We start from the raw sequence: 18924 nt of genomic DNA on the forward strand, positions 1-18924 counted from the left end.
GAGCCCCGCCCCTCGGGGGAGGGGGGTATCCATTGATTTTGGGTTTTTTTTAAACGCTGATCAGAAGTCAGCGTGCGTGCTCTCGTTTTACGACTGACCGCAAGAAGAAGCGGCTCGCGAAAACCGATTCAAAGTCAGCTTAGCGGCGAAACAACGGGGTGGTTTGTGTTTGTTGTCACGAGGTTTGCTTCCTCCCCCGAAAAGAAAAAGAGGCCGAAAAGTAAACAGAAACCGAGGCAGAAGCTGGTGGCGTCTGGAGGAATGAGAAGACATCGCTGCTCCTCGGCTAGCATCGCTTCATTTAACGCTCGTTCCGTTTAAGGAAATCTTGGTTTTTGCTTTCTGGAGAGCCCACGAGACATTCAAGGAGAAGAGAGGCGAAGGTGAGCGGCGGCAAAGTTTGACGCTAACTGAGGGGGGGTTTTGTTCATGTGGCTGCTGGGTGGAAGAAGGTGCGACACGAAAAGCGAGCTGTTAGTGAGTGGCTAACGTTAGCTAGCTGGGCTGGAAGGGTATGAGGAAAAACGCGTGCTGTAATCGGCTTATAATAACCTTTACTAGTTTATTATATTATTTAACATCTTTTTAATGTCTGGTTTTTAGGCTCAAATGTTAGCCGTCTTAACTTTTCAGTGTCCCCAAGTCCTAAACAACATCGTTATAGTTAGCCTGTTTTGATCATATTTATTGGTGGGTTATAGTAATATATCACATAATTCCAGTAACCTGACATTATGTAATTTCTTGGTCTACATTGTAAGTGTTCAGGTTCTCTTAGAACTTAGTTTGTGTTGAAACTGAAAAACAGATTTTTTTTTCTCTTTGCACATCAAATCAGCTCTTACTATAGTTTTTTTTTTTGTAGGCAACTAACATGTAGGCGCAGGATTAATTTACATATTTATTGTGGTAATTGACCAGCTTTCATACCTAATTAGTCGTCATTATCTTGACATAGAGTATTATGCAAAAGTCTTACTCCACCGTAACTTGGACAGCATCCTCCTTTCTGAAACCTCTATCAGAGTTAAGCTCCACACCCACAACCTTACTGGCCTCAGTTTATTGAGTCTGTTGTTATCTGCTACCCTCAGTATGCTGACAGAGTTTTTCTTGTGTTCTTTTGTTAAGCCACTTAACACTGACCTCTGACTCATTCGAGCATGAAAAAAGGGCATCTAACTTAGGGAATGAACGAGTGTTGTCTGTGCGCAGCAGACAAGAATCGATCTTAAATTTTGTCTTGAGGAACTTGGTACTACCAGTTGCAAAAACACAATTTGTTCCAATTTCTTTAATTGAGTCTATGAAAAATGCCACAGTTTGACACTCATAAAATTGGTATTGGCTTAAAACTTGGCATATTTCACCATGGTGTGTAGTGTATTTCTAAAAAAAGATTAAAAAAAAAATAAAAATTTGATTAAACTTGGAAAATCATCCATCCATTTTTTCCCGCTAATCCTTTAACTTTAAAGAGAATGAAGTTAAAGATTTATTATTCAAAACAACCCAGCTGATCCCAGTTCTGCAGTGTTTCCTTCTTTTGAATAAGTTACAGTTATTAAGATTAAGATACTTTGTCATTGTAAAAAGATACATTTTGTTTGACTATCAACTTACTGCAAGGAATAAAAGTAGATTTTTAAAAAAGTAGTAACAATGAAAAAAACTATGAAAATAACAATAAAAATAGCTATATACAAACAACGGGAATGTCTTGCTCACTGTTTACAGGTGCAGATGTTTTAACTGTTCCCAGAATTAGATCAAAGAATACTGAAGAAACTTAGTTATTGTGGTCCTGTTCTTTGGAGCAAGCTGCCTGATGACCTGAGATCAGTTACATCTGTGCATACATGAAAAAAAAAAAACAGACTCAAAACCCTTTTATTCACACAGGCACACAGGGTTGCTTTGTTTTAATCTATTTGCTGTTTTGATAACCTTAAGACATTGTAAACCTACATGGATTTTTGTTTTTATCTTCTGTATTAAGCACATTGAGCTGCATGTAATGAAATGTGCTATATAAGTAAAAATGGCCATTACCTTTGACATATACAAACATTATCGTTTATCTTTATTGGCAGCAAGTAAAGTCCAGACATCAGTGACTTATTTGGGTTATTTACATGAGTGCAAAGATGGCTCTTTAGTCTGTTTGTCCGAGTTTTAATGGTCTGGTGTAAACAGGTGGTGACCTGGGTGTGTTGAGTCTCTGCTTATGTTGCTGGCTTTCTGTTTATGGCGGTCAACATACATAGCATGCAGGCCTGGGAGTGTAGTTTCTACAATCCTCTGCTCTGCCTTGACCACTGGGTCAGCTGTTTTTTGCTGTCTGCTGAGCCAACAGGCATCCCTTCACTGGCTCCCTGTCCGTTTTAGAATCGATTTTAAGATTTTATTGTTTACTTTTAAAGCCTTAAACGGACTGGCACCTTTGTATCTGTCTGAGCTGCTTCACTGTCACACCCCTGTAAGAGCTCTGAGGTCATCGAACCAGCTGCTCTTACAGAGGCCTAAAACTAGACTAAAACAGAGAGGTGATCGAGCTTTTGCAGCAGCAGCACCAAAGCTATGGAACGATCTACCTCTCCATATCCGCACAGCTCAGACGATACACACATTTAAATCTCTATTAAAAACACATTTCTTTTCCTTGGCATTTGGCTGCAGTGCTACCTCCTTTTAGATGATTGTTTTATGGTATTTTTATGGTACTTGTTTTAAACGTTTTAATTTTTAATTTTCTTATGTTATTTATTGTTCTTAATGTTTTTATTTATTTATTTTTATTTTATTATTTTATTTATTTATTTATATATTTTTTATTTTTATTTAGTATAGTCCTTGGGGTTACAGATCTTGTACAGCACTTTGGTCAACGTCGTTGTTTTAAATGTGCTTTATAAATAAACTTGACTTGACTTGACTTGACTTTCATATTGTTTACACCAAATTCTGACCCTGCCATCCAAATGTTGCATCAAAAATCAAGACTCCTGTTCTTAGCTGACAGGAGTAACACCCAGTGTGGTCTTCTGCCATTTTGAGGTTCAGTGTGTTTGTTTTTCCTTCTGCATGCCTTGGTTGTAATGAGTGGTTATTTGAGTTACTGTTGCCTTCCTATCTGCTCGAAGCTGACTATTCTCTGACCTCTAGCATCAACGGGGCATTTTTGTTCCAAAGAGTTGCTGCTTGGTGGATATTTGATCTTTTTCAGAGCATTCTCTGTAAACCCTAGAGGTCATTGTGCAGGAAAATCCCAGTAGATCAGCAGTTTCTGAAATACTCAAACAAGCCTGTCTGGCATCAACAACCATGCCACATTCAAAGTAACTTAAATCGCCTTTCTTCCACATTCTGGTGCTCAGTTTGAACTTCATCAGGTTGTCTTAACCATGTCTACATGCATGAATGTGTTGAGTTACTGGCATGTGATTGGCCATTTATAGATTTGCATGAACAAGTGTATCTAATAAAGTGGCCAGTGATTGTATAAAAAAACATTTCAAAGTGTATAACAAGCCAAGGCCTGCATGATTTTACATTGATCAGTTATTCAGATTGACTCTTATAGACCCAGGTCTGGCAGGAGTTGTGTATATACACATTAACAAATAATAGTGTTAGTCTGAGGCAGGTGTTCAGGTGTGGGCTCCAGTACAATCGTCTTTCCAATCCTCTGCTGCACTTTCCAAGTCTTTGTTCCATACATTTATCTTATAGTATGGACTCTGGAGTGTAAATGGTATGTAAAACTGATATAAAACCCATTTTTTTTAAACACCACCTCCCCTTCTCCATTACAAACAACTGTTTGTGGGAGTCTAGCAAGTGAATTATGATGTTGATCTTTAATGAATCTCTCAGCTGTAGAGATTTAAAGAAGTGTAGACACACAGATTCTTGTTTCTCCTCAGAAGATGGAGTTGGTGTGTTTCCGGCTCCCGGGACACGGGGACATGACCCTGAAGCATATGAATTCACTGAGGTCCCGCCAGCATTTCTGCGACATCACCATTGTGGCCAGCAACAACCAGACGTTCAGGGGCCATAAGGTAGTGCTGGCTGCCTGCTCGCCCTTTCTGAGAGACCAGTTTCTCCTCAACCCATCATCCAGGCTCCAGGTACCCCGACCTCAGCACACACACTCTCAGTTGGCAGTGGCGCAGTGGGTAGGTGCTTGCCTTGCAGCCGTAGGGTTGCCGGTTCGAGCCCCTGTCCTTGGGCAAGACACTTAAACCGCATTGCCTAACGGCAGCGCCGGTCTCTGGGTGCATGACCTCAGATGCTCGTCTCTGAATGAGTGATCTGGAACGATCATTTCGTTGTGTGCCTTGTGTGCACAGTGACAATGAGTTGAATCTAACATCTAATCTAACTGTGTCATTATGGCATTTATTATGAGTAAATGAAGTGCTTCTGTTTTTCTGTTCCAAAATTTTCTCCAGGTGTCAATGCTGTACAGCTCCACAGTGGTCTGTGATCTGCTTCAATCCTGCTACACCGGTGTCCTGCAGTTCAACCCAGAGGAGATCGTAAACTACCTAACGGCTGCCAGCTACCTTCAGATGGAGCACATTGTTGAGCGCTGCAGAGGAGCTCTGGAGAAATATGTGCAGCTGAAGAACCCCGGTCCCTCAAAGGTCAGTCAGTATTTCTAGTTGATATATGAATCCTGCTTGTAGTTATGCATCTTTAATTAATAATTTAGCACTCTAAGTTCAGAGTGACAGGGGGAAAAAAATGAAAAACATGAGCATTTTATCCTTAATACTGATAAACTCTCCCATATAGACGTCTGCAGAGGAAACTGATAGCAGGCCGGTGATCGTCAGCGGCAGCGTTCACTCAGTCGCATCACCTCCACGCAGCCAGCCGTCCCCTGTGCGCTCGCACAGCCCCTTAGTGCGCCCAGTGGGGGAGAGCAACGGTGAATTGTCTGCTCAAGGAAGCAGCCAGCACCACGATGATGGTGCTGCACTGGATGACGGATGTATTAAGGTATCTGTTTTTCTGATAACATTTTAGATCATTTTGCACTAGTCATTAGGATGTCAGTGACTATCGTCTGAGGAAACTGGTAAAATAATTCAGACTAATTGACTTTTCCAAAAGTAAAAACTTACTTTTAGAAAAATTTAGGACAATTTAAGATCAAAAAGTAGAGTCCGTTATTACGAGATATGTTCATTGAATCATTTAATTCGCAATGTCTTCCCTTAACGCTTCGTCAAGCTACTATCTCTTTATTACTGAAACCAAATAAAGATCCACTTGAGTGCTCTTCATATCGTCCAATTTCGCTGTTAAATGTGGACCTAAAAATATTGTCTAAAATCCTGGCTCTCAGGCTAGAACAATGTTTACCTCATATTGTTTCTTCTGATCAAACAGGATTTATAAAGGGTAGACATGGCTTTTTCAATTTACGTAGATTTTTTAACATATTACACACGGAGTCAACTGCAACTCCTGAAGTCGCCATATCGCTTGACGCTGAAAAGGCCTTTGACCGGGTGGAGTGGGATTATCTATTTTACATATTAAATAAATTTGGATTTGGCCCTAAATTCATCTCTTGGGTTCAGGTACTTTATTCCTCGCCTATGGCATGTGTTCGAACAAATTCATTATACTCCTGTTACTTCCCACTCCACCGCGGGACCAGGCAGGGGTGTCCTCTGTCCCCTCTTTTATTTGCGTTAGCAATTGAACCTCTGGCAATTAAGTTGCAAGCAGAAGATAATGTTAAAGGTATTTACAGAGCTGATCAGGAGCACAAAATATCTTTATATGCTGATGACCTCCTGCTGTATGTTTCGGACCCTTTGTGCTCTCTTCCCCATGCTCTTGCTATATTTGAACGGTTCAGCACTGTTTCCGGTTACAAATTGAATTTACATAAAAGTGAATTACTTAGTATAAATTTTAAAGCCAGAAAGATTTCATACACAAACATTCCTTTCGGAGTTAAATTGGATTATGTGACTTTTTGTAACACTAGATAAACAGGTTTCTGCATTTGTTTGGAATGGTAAATATCCCAGAATACGTAAAGATCTCATGCAGAGACCTAGATCTGTGGGCAGACTGGCTTTGCCAAATTTCCAGTCTTATTACTGGGCAGCAAATATACGAAATATGCTATATTGGATCAGTGACTTTTCTACGGAAACTCCGTCTTGGCTTCAGATTGAGTTGTCTAATTTTGGCCAGACTAGCCTATCTGCTTTGTTGACCTCCGCTCTCCCTTTAGAAGTAAGTACCTATAAATGTAATCCTCTGTTATATAATTCCCTGAGAATCTGGGTGCAGTGTAGGAAAAGATTCGGGCTACATGTCATGTCAATTAAAGCTCCTATCAGCTCAAACCATATGTTCCCACCTTCTGTGTCTGATTCTGCTTTTAAAATTTGGAAAAGACATGGATTAAGTAATGTTAAACACCTTTTCATTGACAGGACATTTGCATCATTTATCCCACGTGCACATTTTTTCTGCTACTTGCAATTGCGGCACTTTGTTAAGAATGCATATCCCTCATTTCCTGAACTACCCGAGGAAACAGCTCTGGAAAAAATCATAGGTATAAACATTCATAAGAGAGGGGTAATTAAGGAGATCTACTCTATATTGTTAGACTTACAATCTCCCTCTCTTTCCATTATTAAGTCTCATTGGGAGAAAGATCTTGCAGTTACATTAACAGATGAGCTCTGGCAACCCATTCTTCATAGGGTACACTCCTCTTCTATATGTGCTAGACACGGGCTCCTTCAGTTTAAGGTCCTGCACCGGTTACATATCTCTAAAGAAAAGCTAGCTAGGTTTTATCCAGGGACTGATCCCTTGTGTAACCGATGCAGATCAGAAGTAGGTTCCCTTATCCATACTTTCTGGGCGTGTTCAAAACTTCACACTTATTGGACATCTATATTCAATACACTCTCAGTAATATACAACTGTAAAATTGACCCCTCTGCTCTAACTGCAATTTTTGGAATCACACCTCCAAATATTCTACTTTCCAAGAATAATACAAATACGGTAGCTTTTGCTACATTGATTGCAAGACGTCTTATACTTTTGAGGTGGAAACAGGAGGCCCCTCCTACACATGAACAATGGCTTGCAGAGATTATGAGGTTTCTACATTTAGAAAAGATGAGATGCACACTGGCAGGTTCAACTGCTAGATTTGTTAAGGCATGGCAACCATTTGTACAATACATGGAAACATTCAGGATGAGTACCCCATCATAGCTAAACTACTGATATATCCTTTTAGTTGGCTGTAAAGAGAACACATTTTTGCATTTTCATTTGTCTTTTTTGCTTTTTGTGAGTTTTTTTTGTTTTGTTTTGTTTTTGTTTTTTTTGTTTTGTTTTGTTTTTGTTTCATGTATGGGTTTTATATATTAGAGCGGACAGCGATGTATCAATCTTGAATGCTGTAAAGAATGTGCTGTGAAAATTGATAAATAAAGTTATAAAAAAAAAAAAAAGTAGAGTCCACCATAATACAGACGTATGCAGCTGATTAATTTTACAGTTTCCATGAGTTTTTAGTTGTGTACATTTTTCTTTCTTTTCTGTTTCAGTGCAGTTTAGTTTGTTAGCTTCCAGGGTAGGTTTGCTCATTTCAGTTTAGTTTTTATTGTTTTCAGTGTTAGGTTTTTGGGTATTTTGATTGTCACGTAGGTTCCGAACTAGATTCAGAACAGGTATTACACCAGGAATACACCGGACAGGAAGCCAGACACAGAAATGACATAGAGAATTTTCAAACTAAGATGCTTTGCAATTGTAATTTGAAGCTGTGTAAAGGACAGAGCAAAGCTGCATGGGAGTAATGTAGACATCCCAGTTTTAATAAACTGATGAACCAAAGCTCTTTAGGCTTTAAGATATTTCTTGCAGATTTTTTTTTTTTTTTTTTTTTTTGTTACATTTTGTGAGTACAAAATATATTTTTAAATTGTAGGTTATTTTTAATTCACATAACTAGCACTGGTTAACTGATTAATGTACTTATAAATTGAAAAGTATTGACTGTAGTATTCTCTGGAAAGTTATTTGGGTTATACAAGTGCATCATAGAGATTTGAAAGCTGTTCTTCAGTTAGGACAAGGCAGTTTTGCTCTATTGCTGGTATGCATACAGATTTATGATGGAGACAGGGAGATATCTCCTCAGAGATGCAGTTCAGCATGTCTCAGAGGAAATGTACGAGTCTGTGTGTAAGGGGGGAGGGATTGGTGATATAGGAACAGGATGTCAGAGAAGATGTTTTGTGGCAATAATGGAAAACTCACATTTGATTGTTTCAGTACAAGAGGAAGTATTCTAGGGAACATAATTTAGTTTTAGACTTCTCAATTGTGCAAATGATCCTTTGGTTGAACTTTCTTATCTTGTCAGTTCTGCACAGTCCTGCCAGAGTCTGCCATATTTCAGCCTGACAGATCGCTCTGTAAGGAGACTAAAATGTTCTTCTCGCACATGTTTAATGTTCACTTTGTCACTTTTATAGTTTAGGGTCAAAGGTCAATTTTAGGCCCCTCATGGGGGATGTTGGCCTGCGAGATGGAGCTGTTTTGGCTTCTGGTGTCTGCTGCACTGTTTAAACCCATTGATTAATCACTCACAGTGCGGGCTGGAAACAGTCAGTGAACCTCAGTGCTAACAGCTTCTCTAACAGCTACTTGGAGCCATGTGGTCCAATTAAGGAGATGAGGGTTTTAGAGGTGTCCCTCCTAATGAATGGACCTGGAAAAAGAACTCAAGGATAATGGCAAGACACCAGCAAAAATAAAAAAAAAAAAGAGAATTTCTACAATTTGCCAAAGTCTGTACTCATGTGTCCTATTTTTCTAAAGTGGTGTTTAATTTGCTCAAGCATAGAAAATGCTTTTGAAATAACAGGAAATTACTTAGACAGACTCACTTTAATATAGAAGTACAGTTTATGCTTTTGAGCCAGGAAAAACCTTCATATATCGCTCTTGGTTGGACAGAGTAAGAAATTGAAAGCAAACGCATGGGTATATTAATGTTTTTTTTAACTGTTTTCAGGTAGTTCACAAGCATCTTCAGTTGCAGCCTTAAACACTTTACAATTCTCTTACAGGTCAATGCATCCGATGAGGATGAAGAGGCCAGACAGGAGGACTACGATGTGTTCAGAGTATATATTTCTGAAAATGAGCATACTGACAGAGACAGGGAGGAGGAGAAAGGAGCTCCCTCCGAGGCACCTAGAGGCACCGGTTTCCCAGAAACAGAAGAAGTTGTGATTGGAGAAAGCGGCGAATATGATCTGAATCCAGCAGGTCTCAGTTCTGGGGGATTTTCAATAGAGGGCCTCCGTGCTTTAAGGCGAAGAATCTCCGACACTAATATTGGCCACAGCAGAGGAAGGGGAAGGGGGAGGGGTTTCAAAAGAAAAAGGTGGGTGTCATCTCAGGAGAAAAAGCCTTCAGGCATCACCCAACACCAGGATCTGTGGTACCTTGCGTCTGCTGGCGGTGGTTTTGGGCTGGACTACAGCCAAGAAGGGCTCAAGGCATCAGGCAGTTATGTTACCGTTGAGCTTCCACAGCTGGACTTCAGCATGGGCAGCGCACAGGGGGAAAAAGTCTCACCAATACCAGCGAACAGTTTGAACCAGTTTTCCCTGGAGGAGTCCACTTGTGGTGCTGGTGAAGGGAGTTCAGGGCTGACGACTGTTGGAACAAATGAAGGCAGCGATGAGTCTGTCGCCGTGGTGGGGTCTACTTCCAGCGTAGCTGGCCCTGTAATCTGCGAGCACTGCAACATGACTTTCCCTTCAGCCCACTCCCTTGCAATCCATTCCCGTTCCACTCACCTGCTCTACGCCTGCCCCTGCTGCGGGAAGCACTTCCACCACTCCACCAACCTCACCCGCCACATGGCTGTGCACAGAGGGGCTGGCAAGACGCACCAGTGCCCTCTGTGCTACAAGACGTTCACCCAGAAATCCACTCTGATAGACCACATGAACCTCCACAGTGGCGAGCGGCCTCATCGCTGCGCTTACTGCCACGCCCGCTTTGCCCACAAGCCCGCCTTACGCCGGCACCTGAAGGAGCAGCACGGTAAAACCACAGGGCAGAACTCCCTACACGAGCAGGAGGAGAGGGAGAGAGCAAGAGGAGCAGCTGGGGGAATACGAGAAGAAGAGCAAGAATGTCTGGTTACTGAATAATAAGTCTCGTTACAGACTTCAGGCTTGACGGCTTGTTGCAGTTACATTTGGACATCATATAATTTGTCAAGAGCTAAAAAGTGAGAGCTAAAAATAAATAAGATGCCTTTAAATTCCGGCTGCCAAAATAAGACTATTCACATATAGTTTTTTTTTTTTTTAATTTTTATTTTTAAAGAACAATATGTTGATTTGACAGTGCAGTAAAACACTGGTATACAAATGTCTGATGACTCTGTTTAGTTTGTGACAGTGAGTGTGCATGAGCAATACCAGGACACTGAAGCCAAAGCAGAAGAATACATTTTAACCATCCATATTTTTTATTATTCACACTTGTGCTTTTCCTACTGTGTAAGAGAGTTAAAGGTCTTTTAATTTTAACAATGTTTTTGACTCAGAACTGCAGTCTTCAACTTGAATATGTTGTATGTAGAGTCAGTGTGATGACTGACTGCAAGTCAACGATGATTGAATGAGTGTAAATAAAACAGCTGGAAGGCAGCTTCTCTGTTTCAAGTAACTGTTAGTCCACTGTACCTCTGTTCCTCTGCACAGGTACCCATGTAAGCTTAAACAGAGAGGCTTGTTTCAGAAGATGAGCTGAATGATCCAAGGCCCGGTATCAGATATATATAAGGGTTATTTTAAAGTGATTCATAATATGCTTCTCTAGAAGATTCCAAGAATAAAAAAATATGGAGCTAAAAATTAGGTGAAAAGGTCCACATTTCAATGTTTGGACACTTCAAATAACTTTCTCAAATTTATTAATAATATATATTTTTAGTATAAAAATTAAGTTTTATTTTGAAATCGTAGAAGACAACAAAGTTATATATTTTCTCCTTTACAAATATTAATGCAAGAAGTCAGAAATTATACATTTTTTTTTTGTGTGTGAATGGCTCTGGAGGTAGAGGGAGTCTGCTTATGTGTTAGGGGCAGCTGACACCACCAGGATGGAGAAGGACTCGAGTGCAGACTAAACCCAACAGCTTTTACCGTTAAACTCTTTTATTTACTAAATTAATAAAAATAGTTTATTTTTTCACTTGGTTTTCTGTTGGAGGAGAGGGAATTGCACTTGGGAAGGGTGCAAGTCCGGCTTACAAAGAGGAAGGGAGGTGTCTCTTCCAGGAGGGCAGGCAGTCAGAGGATGGCGTGACGCAGGGGGAGGTAAGTGATCTTGGAGTTGAAGCTGTGTGACTGGTGGCGGCAGATTGTGAGGTGGGCTTCATCATACACGGGAACCCCAGACTCCCCAGGAGATGGAGTGTCCCACAGACACGTGGACTGGGGGGGGGCTAAGGTGCCCTGATGCATCACGCATGCAAAGCTTTTAAAGGAATAGAATAAATCACTGCAAAAATGTGTGTGTGAATGGGTGCATGTGGCTTTGTAGTGTAACAGCGCTTAGAGTGCACAGTAACAGTTCATTTACCAATCGTTGGCAGTCGCAGGTACTGCAACTTTACTGTACCTCCATCTGCAGACATAAGAGCATCTCAAAGTGCTGATGAAAGGTGCTCCAGGGCTTCCTTTATTACCTCCTTTAGCAAAGGACGTGGGGCAGTCCTTTATGAAAAGAAAAATGATGCTAACCCAGTCAGACTGTTAAGGGAAACTATCAATCTGACTGACAAGTAGTGTAGATCATGTAAATGTTGATCATTAGTTTTCCATTTTAGGCCATAACCTGCTGATAAACTTAGAACCTTCACTGAGTGACAAAGATGGTTCTGATTCCAAAATGTTAGGATGCTGTGCAGAATAAGAGAATGCAATCATTTGGAAAAATATTAGCTTATTATGTATTAGACAGCAGCAACACATCTCAAAAAAATTTGGGATGGGGCCACGTTTACCACTGTGCAGCATCCACTTTTAACAGCAGTCTGTAAATGTCTGGGAACTGAGGAGACCAGTTGCGGGACTTTTGGGAGAGGAACGTTGTCCCATTCTTGTCTCAACAGTCCTGGGACGTCTGAAGTATTTTTCGTTTCATGACCTGCCAAATGTTTTGAGTTGGTGGAATGTTAGGACTGCAGGCAGGCTGGTTCAGCATCTGGACTCTTTTACTACAAAGCTGTGTTGCAATAAATGCAGTTATGTGGTTTAGCATCATCTAACAGAAAAATGTGAAGCCTTCCCTGGAAAAGTAATTGTCTGGATGGCAGCATGTTACTCGAAAACCGGTTTATACCTTTCAGCATTGAGTTGAGAAAGCTGCCAATTCCATAGGTACTAATGCACCACTCGCTATGAGCTCTAGTCTTTTGAACTAAGCACTGATAACAAACCAGATGGTCTCTCTCCTCTTTAGTCCGGAGTACAAGGCGTCCCATGTTTTTGAAAAAGAATTTCAAATTTTGATTTGTCTGACCACAGAACAGGTTTCCACTTTGCCTCAGTCCAATTTACATGAGCTTTGTCCCAGAGAAGATGGCAGCGTTTCTGGGTCATATTCATTCTTCTGTGTGTGACAGATCTTTATAGCCTGCATTTATGGGTGTCATAGCTAACTGTCCACAGAAAATGAGGTGTTCCTAAGCCCATGAAGGGACTGCCATGACAATCATGGTCACCATGCTTATCTTTCACACTTTTCATTCACCTCATTATGTTTTCTATCGAGGTCAAGGAGAAGTGATTAGGAAAAGAAGGTAGGAGGTAATTTCCTTTGGACTATCTGACTGCCTCCGTGGTCTTCAATCCTGAACTGTTAATTTGTTAAGACAGCAGGTTAACTACAGTATTAAGGCTTACCTTCTTCTCTGCTTTTGCATGTTTCATCTAATTCTCACCTAAAGGGAGTGGCTAAAAGAAGAAGAGGAAGATTTAATTCCCACTTTGACATCTTAATCAAGGAACCAATTCATGAATACAATTTATTTTGTTTTTGAGCTCAACAAAACAGATCTAGTTTCACACGCAAAGCTGCCACAAATAGCAGGACATGGTAACTACAGTGGTCTGATCAAAAAGGCTACAGATAATCCATGTATCATACAAGGCAGAGAGCTCACGCAGCAGGTTATCCACTCTTTAAATCAAAAACATGGACTTTTCATCCCAGGAAATCTTCACTGTACACCACTTGGTTCCTCTTGTCCCTGTAGGAGCCTTTGGTGCTGTTCTGCACGGCTGTGAAAGAGAGAGAGAGAGAGAGACGGTGGTGAAGGTTAATCCACACCGTGCTGCCACACGTCTGATCAGTGTCTAAATACACAAAAGAGTGCTGTGTTTACCCAGTGAAGCCCACACAGATTTGCCAGTGGCAGCATCCAGCATCGGCTGCTTCCTGGCGATGCTGACTTTGATGTGTACGTCTCCCACTGTGGTTCCATTCAACTGTGAGACAAAAACAGCAAAGCCAATCCAGACTGTTAGTCTGCCATGTAGAAATGAACCAGGCGTCTGCAAAGCTGCAGGATGTCTCCTAGTATACAAACGAATGGAAAAAAACGCTCTGATGAAGGCCACCAGGGCAAAACACGTCCGTGTTTGTTGACAGAATGAAAACAGTCAGTGTTGCTTTTTTGTTTTTTAAATTGACTTCTTTTTAGATGACTGCAGTAGCTCATTTTTCAAACTAGTAATCAGTACTGTCACTGCCCTGCTAGCTGGAAAACTTTCTTTCATCCCAGAGCTCCTTGTATTCAGCTGAACAAGATTACTGTCCTTTGAAGGGGTTTCCAAATTCCTCACTCATAGTAACAACTGTCTGGGTCATATCATATTATGCCAGCTGATTCAATGGAGGGATCGTGCTGTCTTGTAGCCTTTGATGATGCTTATATACACACACAGTGCAATTTTGCTGCACTGAACGTTCACCAGAGCACAGGTGTGGTTGTGTTTCAGGCACATGCTAAAGAAGCACATTTCAAAATCTAAAAATACAGTACTCTCAAATATTTGAAATTGCCTGTGAAATTGCTTTTAATTCCATTGTATTTATTTTGATTTTTCATATTTGTTGCTGTTATTGTTCAGCACTTTATAACTTTTTGTGAGAAGTGCTATATAGAAACAATAAAGTTTTAAAAATGTATTATTTGGGGAAGATTTACATTATGAACATTTTCAACTATTTTTACCTAATCTACTTGCACTAGTAAGCCTCATCACACAATTATTATACAATTGTTTTTGCTGCCAGGTAAGAAACCTAACAGGAAAATTAAGATTCTATTGTGCCACCAAAACAGGAAGGAGATGGGACTTTGTTGGTATCAGAACCAAAAACCAAGTAACTGCAGAAACTCCATCTGGCAAAAGAAAAAAGGAAAAGTGTCCTGCTCCCAGAAGAGGCAAATAAGCCAGAGACCGAGAGAGTGATGCAGGCAAACAGTATTCATTCAATGGAGAGCACTCTGGGACTTGAGAAGGTTCAAAAGGTGCATACTTTATCTTATATCCACTAGATCTATAAGAAAAAAAAAAACAACTTAATAGCCTGATGCATAAATGGGTATTTTAATATGGAAATCAGTTGAGACGATTCTTTTTCTGACTGAGATCATAAAACTCAACACCAAGAAAACAAAAGCAATGGCTCTGCAAGTCTTAAATACCTGAGAAATATATAGCAGCTGGTTGGCAGAAAGTAAGCTGAACCCATATTTTAAGAGAGCTTAAAAATGCGTAATTTACTGTAGTCAATATATTTTTACAGTCTCTTGGCAAAAAAGGGAGGAAAAATACTCAGATGCATTTTCAATTAAGACTGGTAAGGTCAAACTTGTACAACTACCATACTGTTTCTGCATAAATCCAACAAAGGAATATAAGTTATATTATTGTTGACATGAAGGATAGCACCAACCTCAGCTACAGCCTGGTCTGCAGATTCCATCTTTTCAAATGTGATGAATGCGCAACTGGACGGACGAACAAAACAGAAAAGGAAGAGTATACCGTAATCACACTATTTGTATTAATGCATGAGCAGCAGGCAGAAACGACACTTATGTGCACACAGTTTTGTTTAAAGGTTCCATACTTGCGTGGGTTGTCCATTGAGAGATCGATGATGTTTCCGTGTTGAGAGAAAGCTGAGCGCAGGTTGTCTTCGCCGAGCCCAGAGCCATAAACATAGACCGTGTTGCCCTTTCGCACCCCTCTGCGCTCTGGGTACGAGTCTGACCCTGAGAGTAAGAACAAAGGAGACGGGGTCAATTCATAAAGCCTTATTTTTTTAACGTGACTTGTTCTTTTTAAACTTTTATTTTTTGCTTCCATAAATATAAAAAAACTGAAAGAAGCTGGAAGTAAAAAAAAAAAAAAAAAGGAAGATAAAATAACCAAGTAAGTATGTAAGTGGTACTGTGTACAGATTGAGTGACTTAATTCCCTTAACATGTACTTTCTGGTCAACATTTACTTGGGCTTTGGTTCCAACCAATTAATTTTGCTTTATAACAGCCAATAATAGGATTCATGGCAAAGCTGTTCTCACAAAGGTTTCTAGGAGTACACAAAAGAGGACTATTTTTAGATATTTGAGAATATCACAGCAGAAACCCTCTTTAAGAGCATCAAATAAGCTCTTCGAAAAGCCTCTGGTTGATCCAAAACACTGCAGCAAGAGTAGTGACAGGAACCTTACAAAGACATCACATTTCCCCTAAATAGCTTCTCTTTATTGGCTCAAGAAAATCCAGACTAGATTAGCTTGCGCTTACATCTGGTCAGGTGACTTTGAACAATCCCTCAGTTATGTTTTTAAAGCTTCAAGCTACTTGGGGACCTCCCACGATGCACTGAGCACCTCTCCTCTCTTTCACTATTACATGAACACTTTGCACCTTCTCCCTCCCCTCTCCGTCTTCTCTCCTTGCGTCTTCCTACAGGTTTCCCTGACAGCATATTCCTGATCTTCAGTTATTAAATAAACACAAACCCACTTTGTTTTTATTCTTTACTTTTTTTGTTCCCTCGCTCAAGTCAATTAGCCTTGAAATTTGGCATTCTAGACCCTTAATTTGATTTAGACCTTGTGACTTCTATCAGTAAGATTAGAAATAAGTAACCTAGGTAAGGCACTAACTCTTACACTCTTGACATAGTTCATTACAGTGGATGAGCTAGCACTGGCCAGTCACCCAGATCTTCATTAATCATCCAGTTATCATCTCTCAATTTTCCTTATGTGAGTTATCTGAAGATGAGGAAATAAAAACGCCTATGTATTTGAGACAAACATTAGGCCTTAAGTTCACATGACTTGAGGAATCACACTGATCTACAGGAAACGGTTACTCACGTCTGAATGGTCCATCTCTGTCTCGTTCCCGGTCCCTGTCCCGGTCTCGATCTCTTTCTCTGCTTCGGTCTCTTTCTCTTTCCCGGTCCCGTTCCCTGTCTCGGTCCCTGCCTCGGTCTCGATCTCTGTCCCGGTCTCTGTCTCTCTCCCTGTCCCGCTCTCTATCCAGATCTCGCTCACGGTCTCTCTCTCTCTCTCTGTCTCTGTCCATGTCCCGGCTGGATGACATACTGCCTCCTTCGTCCTCATCCCGGTATCGGTCACTTGAACTAACAAAGCTGCGGCAGCAAACAAGGATACTAATTTAGACCCACAGATAAAGATTGTCAGCATATTAAACCTGTTCATCCTGGGTTTGGAAATTACCTCTCGTACAGAGACTTCCTGTGAGCTCTTTTTCCAGACTAGAAGAAGAAAAATTATGATAATATCAAACGTATTGTATCAAATATCTGAATCTGTTCAGAATGATTGAGTCGAGCTGCTGTTTTGAGCTGGAAATGTGTGTAATTTGTGTCTTTTTAAATCACCAGTGATTAACAAATCCTAGCTTAAATGTGTGCAACTTTAATCAGAAGTTGATGCAACTTGAAAAACAAAGCTATATACAATGCAGAACAGAGACCAAATGAAACAAAGTGGTCAAGTGATATTATGTTTAATTTCCCGTATACCTCAGGCTGGTCTTCATCTGTTGAGACGCTCCTTTGGAATGGTAAGAAAGCGGGAACTGGGCCTTTTTCGGGGTCCTGTGAGACACGCAGAACAGAAATCAACCACATGGATAATTGCCTGTAAACACCAAAAATAACATGAAGAATTACAGGTCATGCAACGTGTTTACCGACATCCCACCTTGAGCTTAATTTCCAGCATTCGAGATCTTTTAAATCCAGAGTTTTTGTTCTCAGATTTAATAGCGCTGATCGCCCCCGACTTGATGAGCATCTTCGCTTGCTCTGTTGCTGTTGCCGTGTCAACAACAGGCTGGTCTGACAGTGCTTTGACAAAGAAAAACCCCAAACAAAGAGGAAAAAAAGTAAACAACAGTACAGTCAGGGTTTAAATCAAGCCAGTTTGATGAATAATTGATACATGACAAGCCATATTTTTTCCAGTTATTTGTTAATCCATTCATTAAAACCTTATTGGAAGAAGGATTTAAAATGACTGAGAAGAGGAAAAACATTTTTCCATTAGATGGCATGATGGTTTGCTGTGAATTACATGCACTTACTCCGTTTCAAGCCACTCTGGTTTGTCTGGTTCGTTGAACTCTGCTTCTTCAAGGCAAGCAGTGCCTTTTTCTGAACAGACAGATAAACCAAATTTTAACACAAAAGGCTTATTTTCAGTTTGCTTTCTGGTTGATACCTGTTAGAAGACCATTACCGTAATCTAACCCAGAGTAAATAAAAGCACAAATGATAGTCTGAGTGTCACTAAAACCCAGCAATGATCACATCCTAGCAATACTCCTAGGTGGTAGTAGCAGGACTGGATGACCTGAAATCAGAATCAAATATCACACCCAGATTTCTGACAGCTGATTTTACATGAACTGATAAAGGACCAAGGGAGTACATGATGCTTGGGGTGCAGATTGTCTGAATCAGTGATGAGAAATTCAGTTTTATCTGAGTTTATTACTTTTTTAAAACTGCACATATCCATTTCTTAGTTAGGCAGTCCGGTTGATCAGTGGATTTTACTAAGCAGTGGAATGAAATGTTACATAACGAAAAAAGACAAGTCCCAGTATAGTCCCTGAAGGACTCGGTACGGCGTAAAGAGAGCAGCGAGCCGCGTCTCACTCACCTTTTTCTTCAGTTTAGCATATTTCTTTTGCAGAGCCTCCTCTTCCTCCGTGAGCGAGCTCGGAAACACCACCATGAGGGCAACCGCTACAATACAGACAACACACTTTAACGGCTTTTAAGAAAAGAAAAAAAACATAACTATTTTAACAGCACTAAAAAGGCATCAACAGATTCCAGTATTGTTTTACCACCACTAGTAGCCGGCCTATGAGCTAATTATTTCGCAGGCAAGAATCCATAACAATACTTCTTTCAAAGAGAAAACAAAAACTGTTCACTCAGAACAGACATGGAATAAACCCAAAGTCAGTGAACTCCTACTGGAACTATAAACAACACCCGTCCGTTATTTTCATCTGTTTTATTGGCTTACCAACTCAAAAACCAGTTGCAGTGGACGACAAGAACAATAACACCGACGCGTAAATGTGACGTTGTACTTGCGACGTTTCGAATTTTTTAAAACAAAAAATTCATAAAAATTATTTAGCAAAGCACGGAAAAATATAACTCTAGCTTATAATATTGTGTATGTTATAGACAGCTTTGCAAAAAACAGGTTACAGTTTTTTGTGTTGTGTACGTTTCAGTCCAT

At 40.4% G+C, this 18924-nt stretch overlaps 2 protein-coding genes across 3 annotated transcripts; one reads left to right on the forward strand and one right to left on the reverse strand.

The window, feature by feature from the left end:
- The first annotated feature begins 39 nt into the window (after nt 1-39).
- On the forward strand, nt 40-10461 carry LOC115788121 (zinc finger and BTB domain-containing protein 12-like). Its single transcript, XM_030741040.1, has 5 exons — nt 40-383; nt 3927-4133; nt 4458-4652; nt 4804-5010; nt 9141-10461. Exons 2-5 carry the CDS (start codon nt 3930-3932, stop codon nt 10236-10238), a joined length of 1704 nt encoding a protein of 567 aa, XP_030596900.1. The 5' UTR covers nt 40-383; nt 3927-3929; the 3' UTR covers nt 10239-10461.
- A 2651-nt stretch (nt 10462-13112) lies between these two features.
- nelfe (negative elongation factor complex member E) lies at nt 13113-18821 on the reverse strand. 2 transcript variants are annotated; one of them, XM_030741247.1, is made up of 11 exons: nt 18703-18821; nt 18328-18413; nt 17747-17816; nt 17365-17510; nt 17184-17258; nt 16876-16913; nt 16510-16787; nt 15247-15391; nt 15070-15124; nt 13490-13592; nt 13113-13385 (listed from the first exon to the last, which is right to left on the reverse strand). In XM_030741247.1, the coding sequence occupies exons 2-11, from the start codon at nt 18400-18402 to the stop codon at nt 13309-13311; spliced, it is 1062 nt and encodes a 353-aa protein (XP_030597107.1). In that variant the 5' UTR covers nt 18403-18413; nt 18703-18821; the 3' UTR covers nt 13113-13308. The 2 variants fall into 2 exon arrangements, with proteins under 2 accessions (XP_030597107.1, XP_030597108.1); XM_030741248.1 differs by lacking the exon at nt 18703-18821 and adding an exon at nt 18518-18690.
- Between the last annotated feature and the right edge of the window lie 103 nt (nt 18822-18924).

This window comes from Archocentrus centrarchus, chromosome 11 (assembly GCF_007364275.1).
Source record: "Archocentrus centrarchus isolate MPI-CPG fArcCen1 chromosome 11, fArcCen1, whole genome shotgun sequence".
Classification (NCBI taxonomy): Eukaryota; Metazoa; Chordata; class Actinopteri; order Cichliformes; family Cichlidae; genus Archocentrus; species Archocentrus centrarchus.

What these genes read in the sequence shown, in the direction of transcription:
- LOC115788121 (XM_030741040.1), top strand. Translation starts at nt 3,930, where the DNA reads ATGGAGTTGGTGTGTTTCCGGCTCCCGGGACACGGGGACATGACCCTG. An exon ending in ACCCATCATCCAGGCTCCAG is followed by an intron (nt 4,134 to 4,457) that starts GTACCCCGACCT and finishes AATTTTCTCCAG; the next exon opens with GTGTCAATGCTGTACAGCTC. An exon ending in AGAACCCCGGTCCCTCAAAG is followed by an intron (nt 4,653 to 4,803) that starts GTCAGTCAGTAT and finishes TCTCCCATATAG; the next exon opens with ACGTCTGCAGAGGAAACTGA.
- nelfe (XM_030741247.1), bottom strand. Translation starts at nt 18,402, where the DNA reads ATGGTGGTGTTTCCGAGCTCGCTCACGGAGGAAGAGGAGGCTCTGCAA. An exon ending in CCAGAGTGGCTTGAAACGGA is followed by an intron (nt 17,511 to 17,746) that starts GTAAGTGCATGT and finishes TCTTTGTCAAAG; the next exon opens with CACTGTCAGACCAGCCTGTT. An exon ending in CAGATGAAGACCAGCCTGAG is followed by an intron (nt 16,914 to 17,183) that starts GTATACGGGAAA and finishes TTCTTCTTCTAG; the next exon opens with TCTGGAAAAAGAGCTCACAG.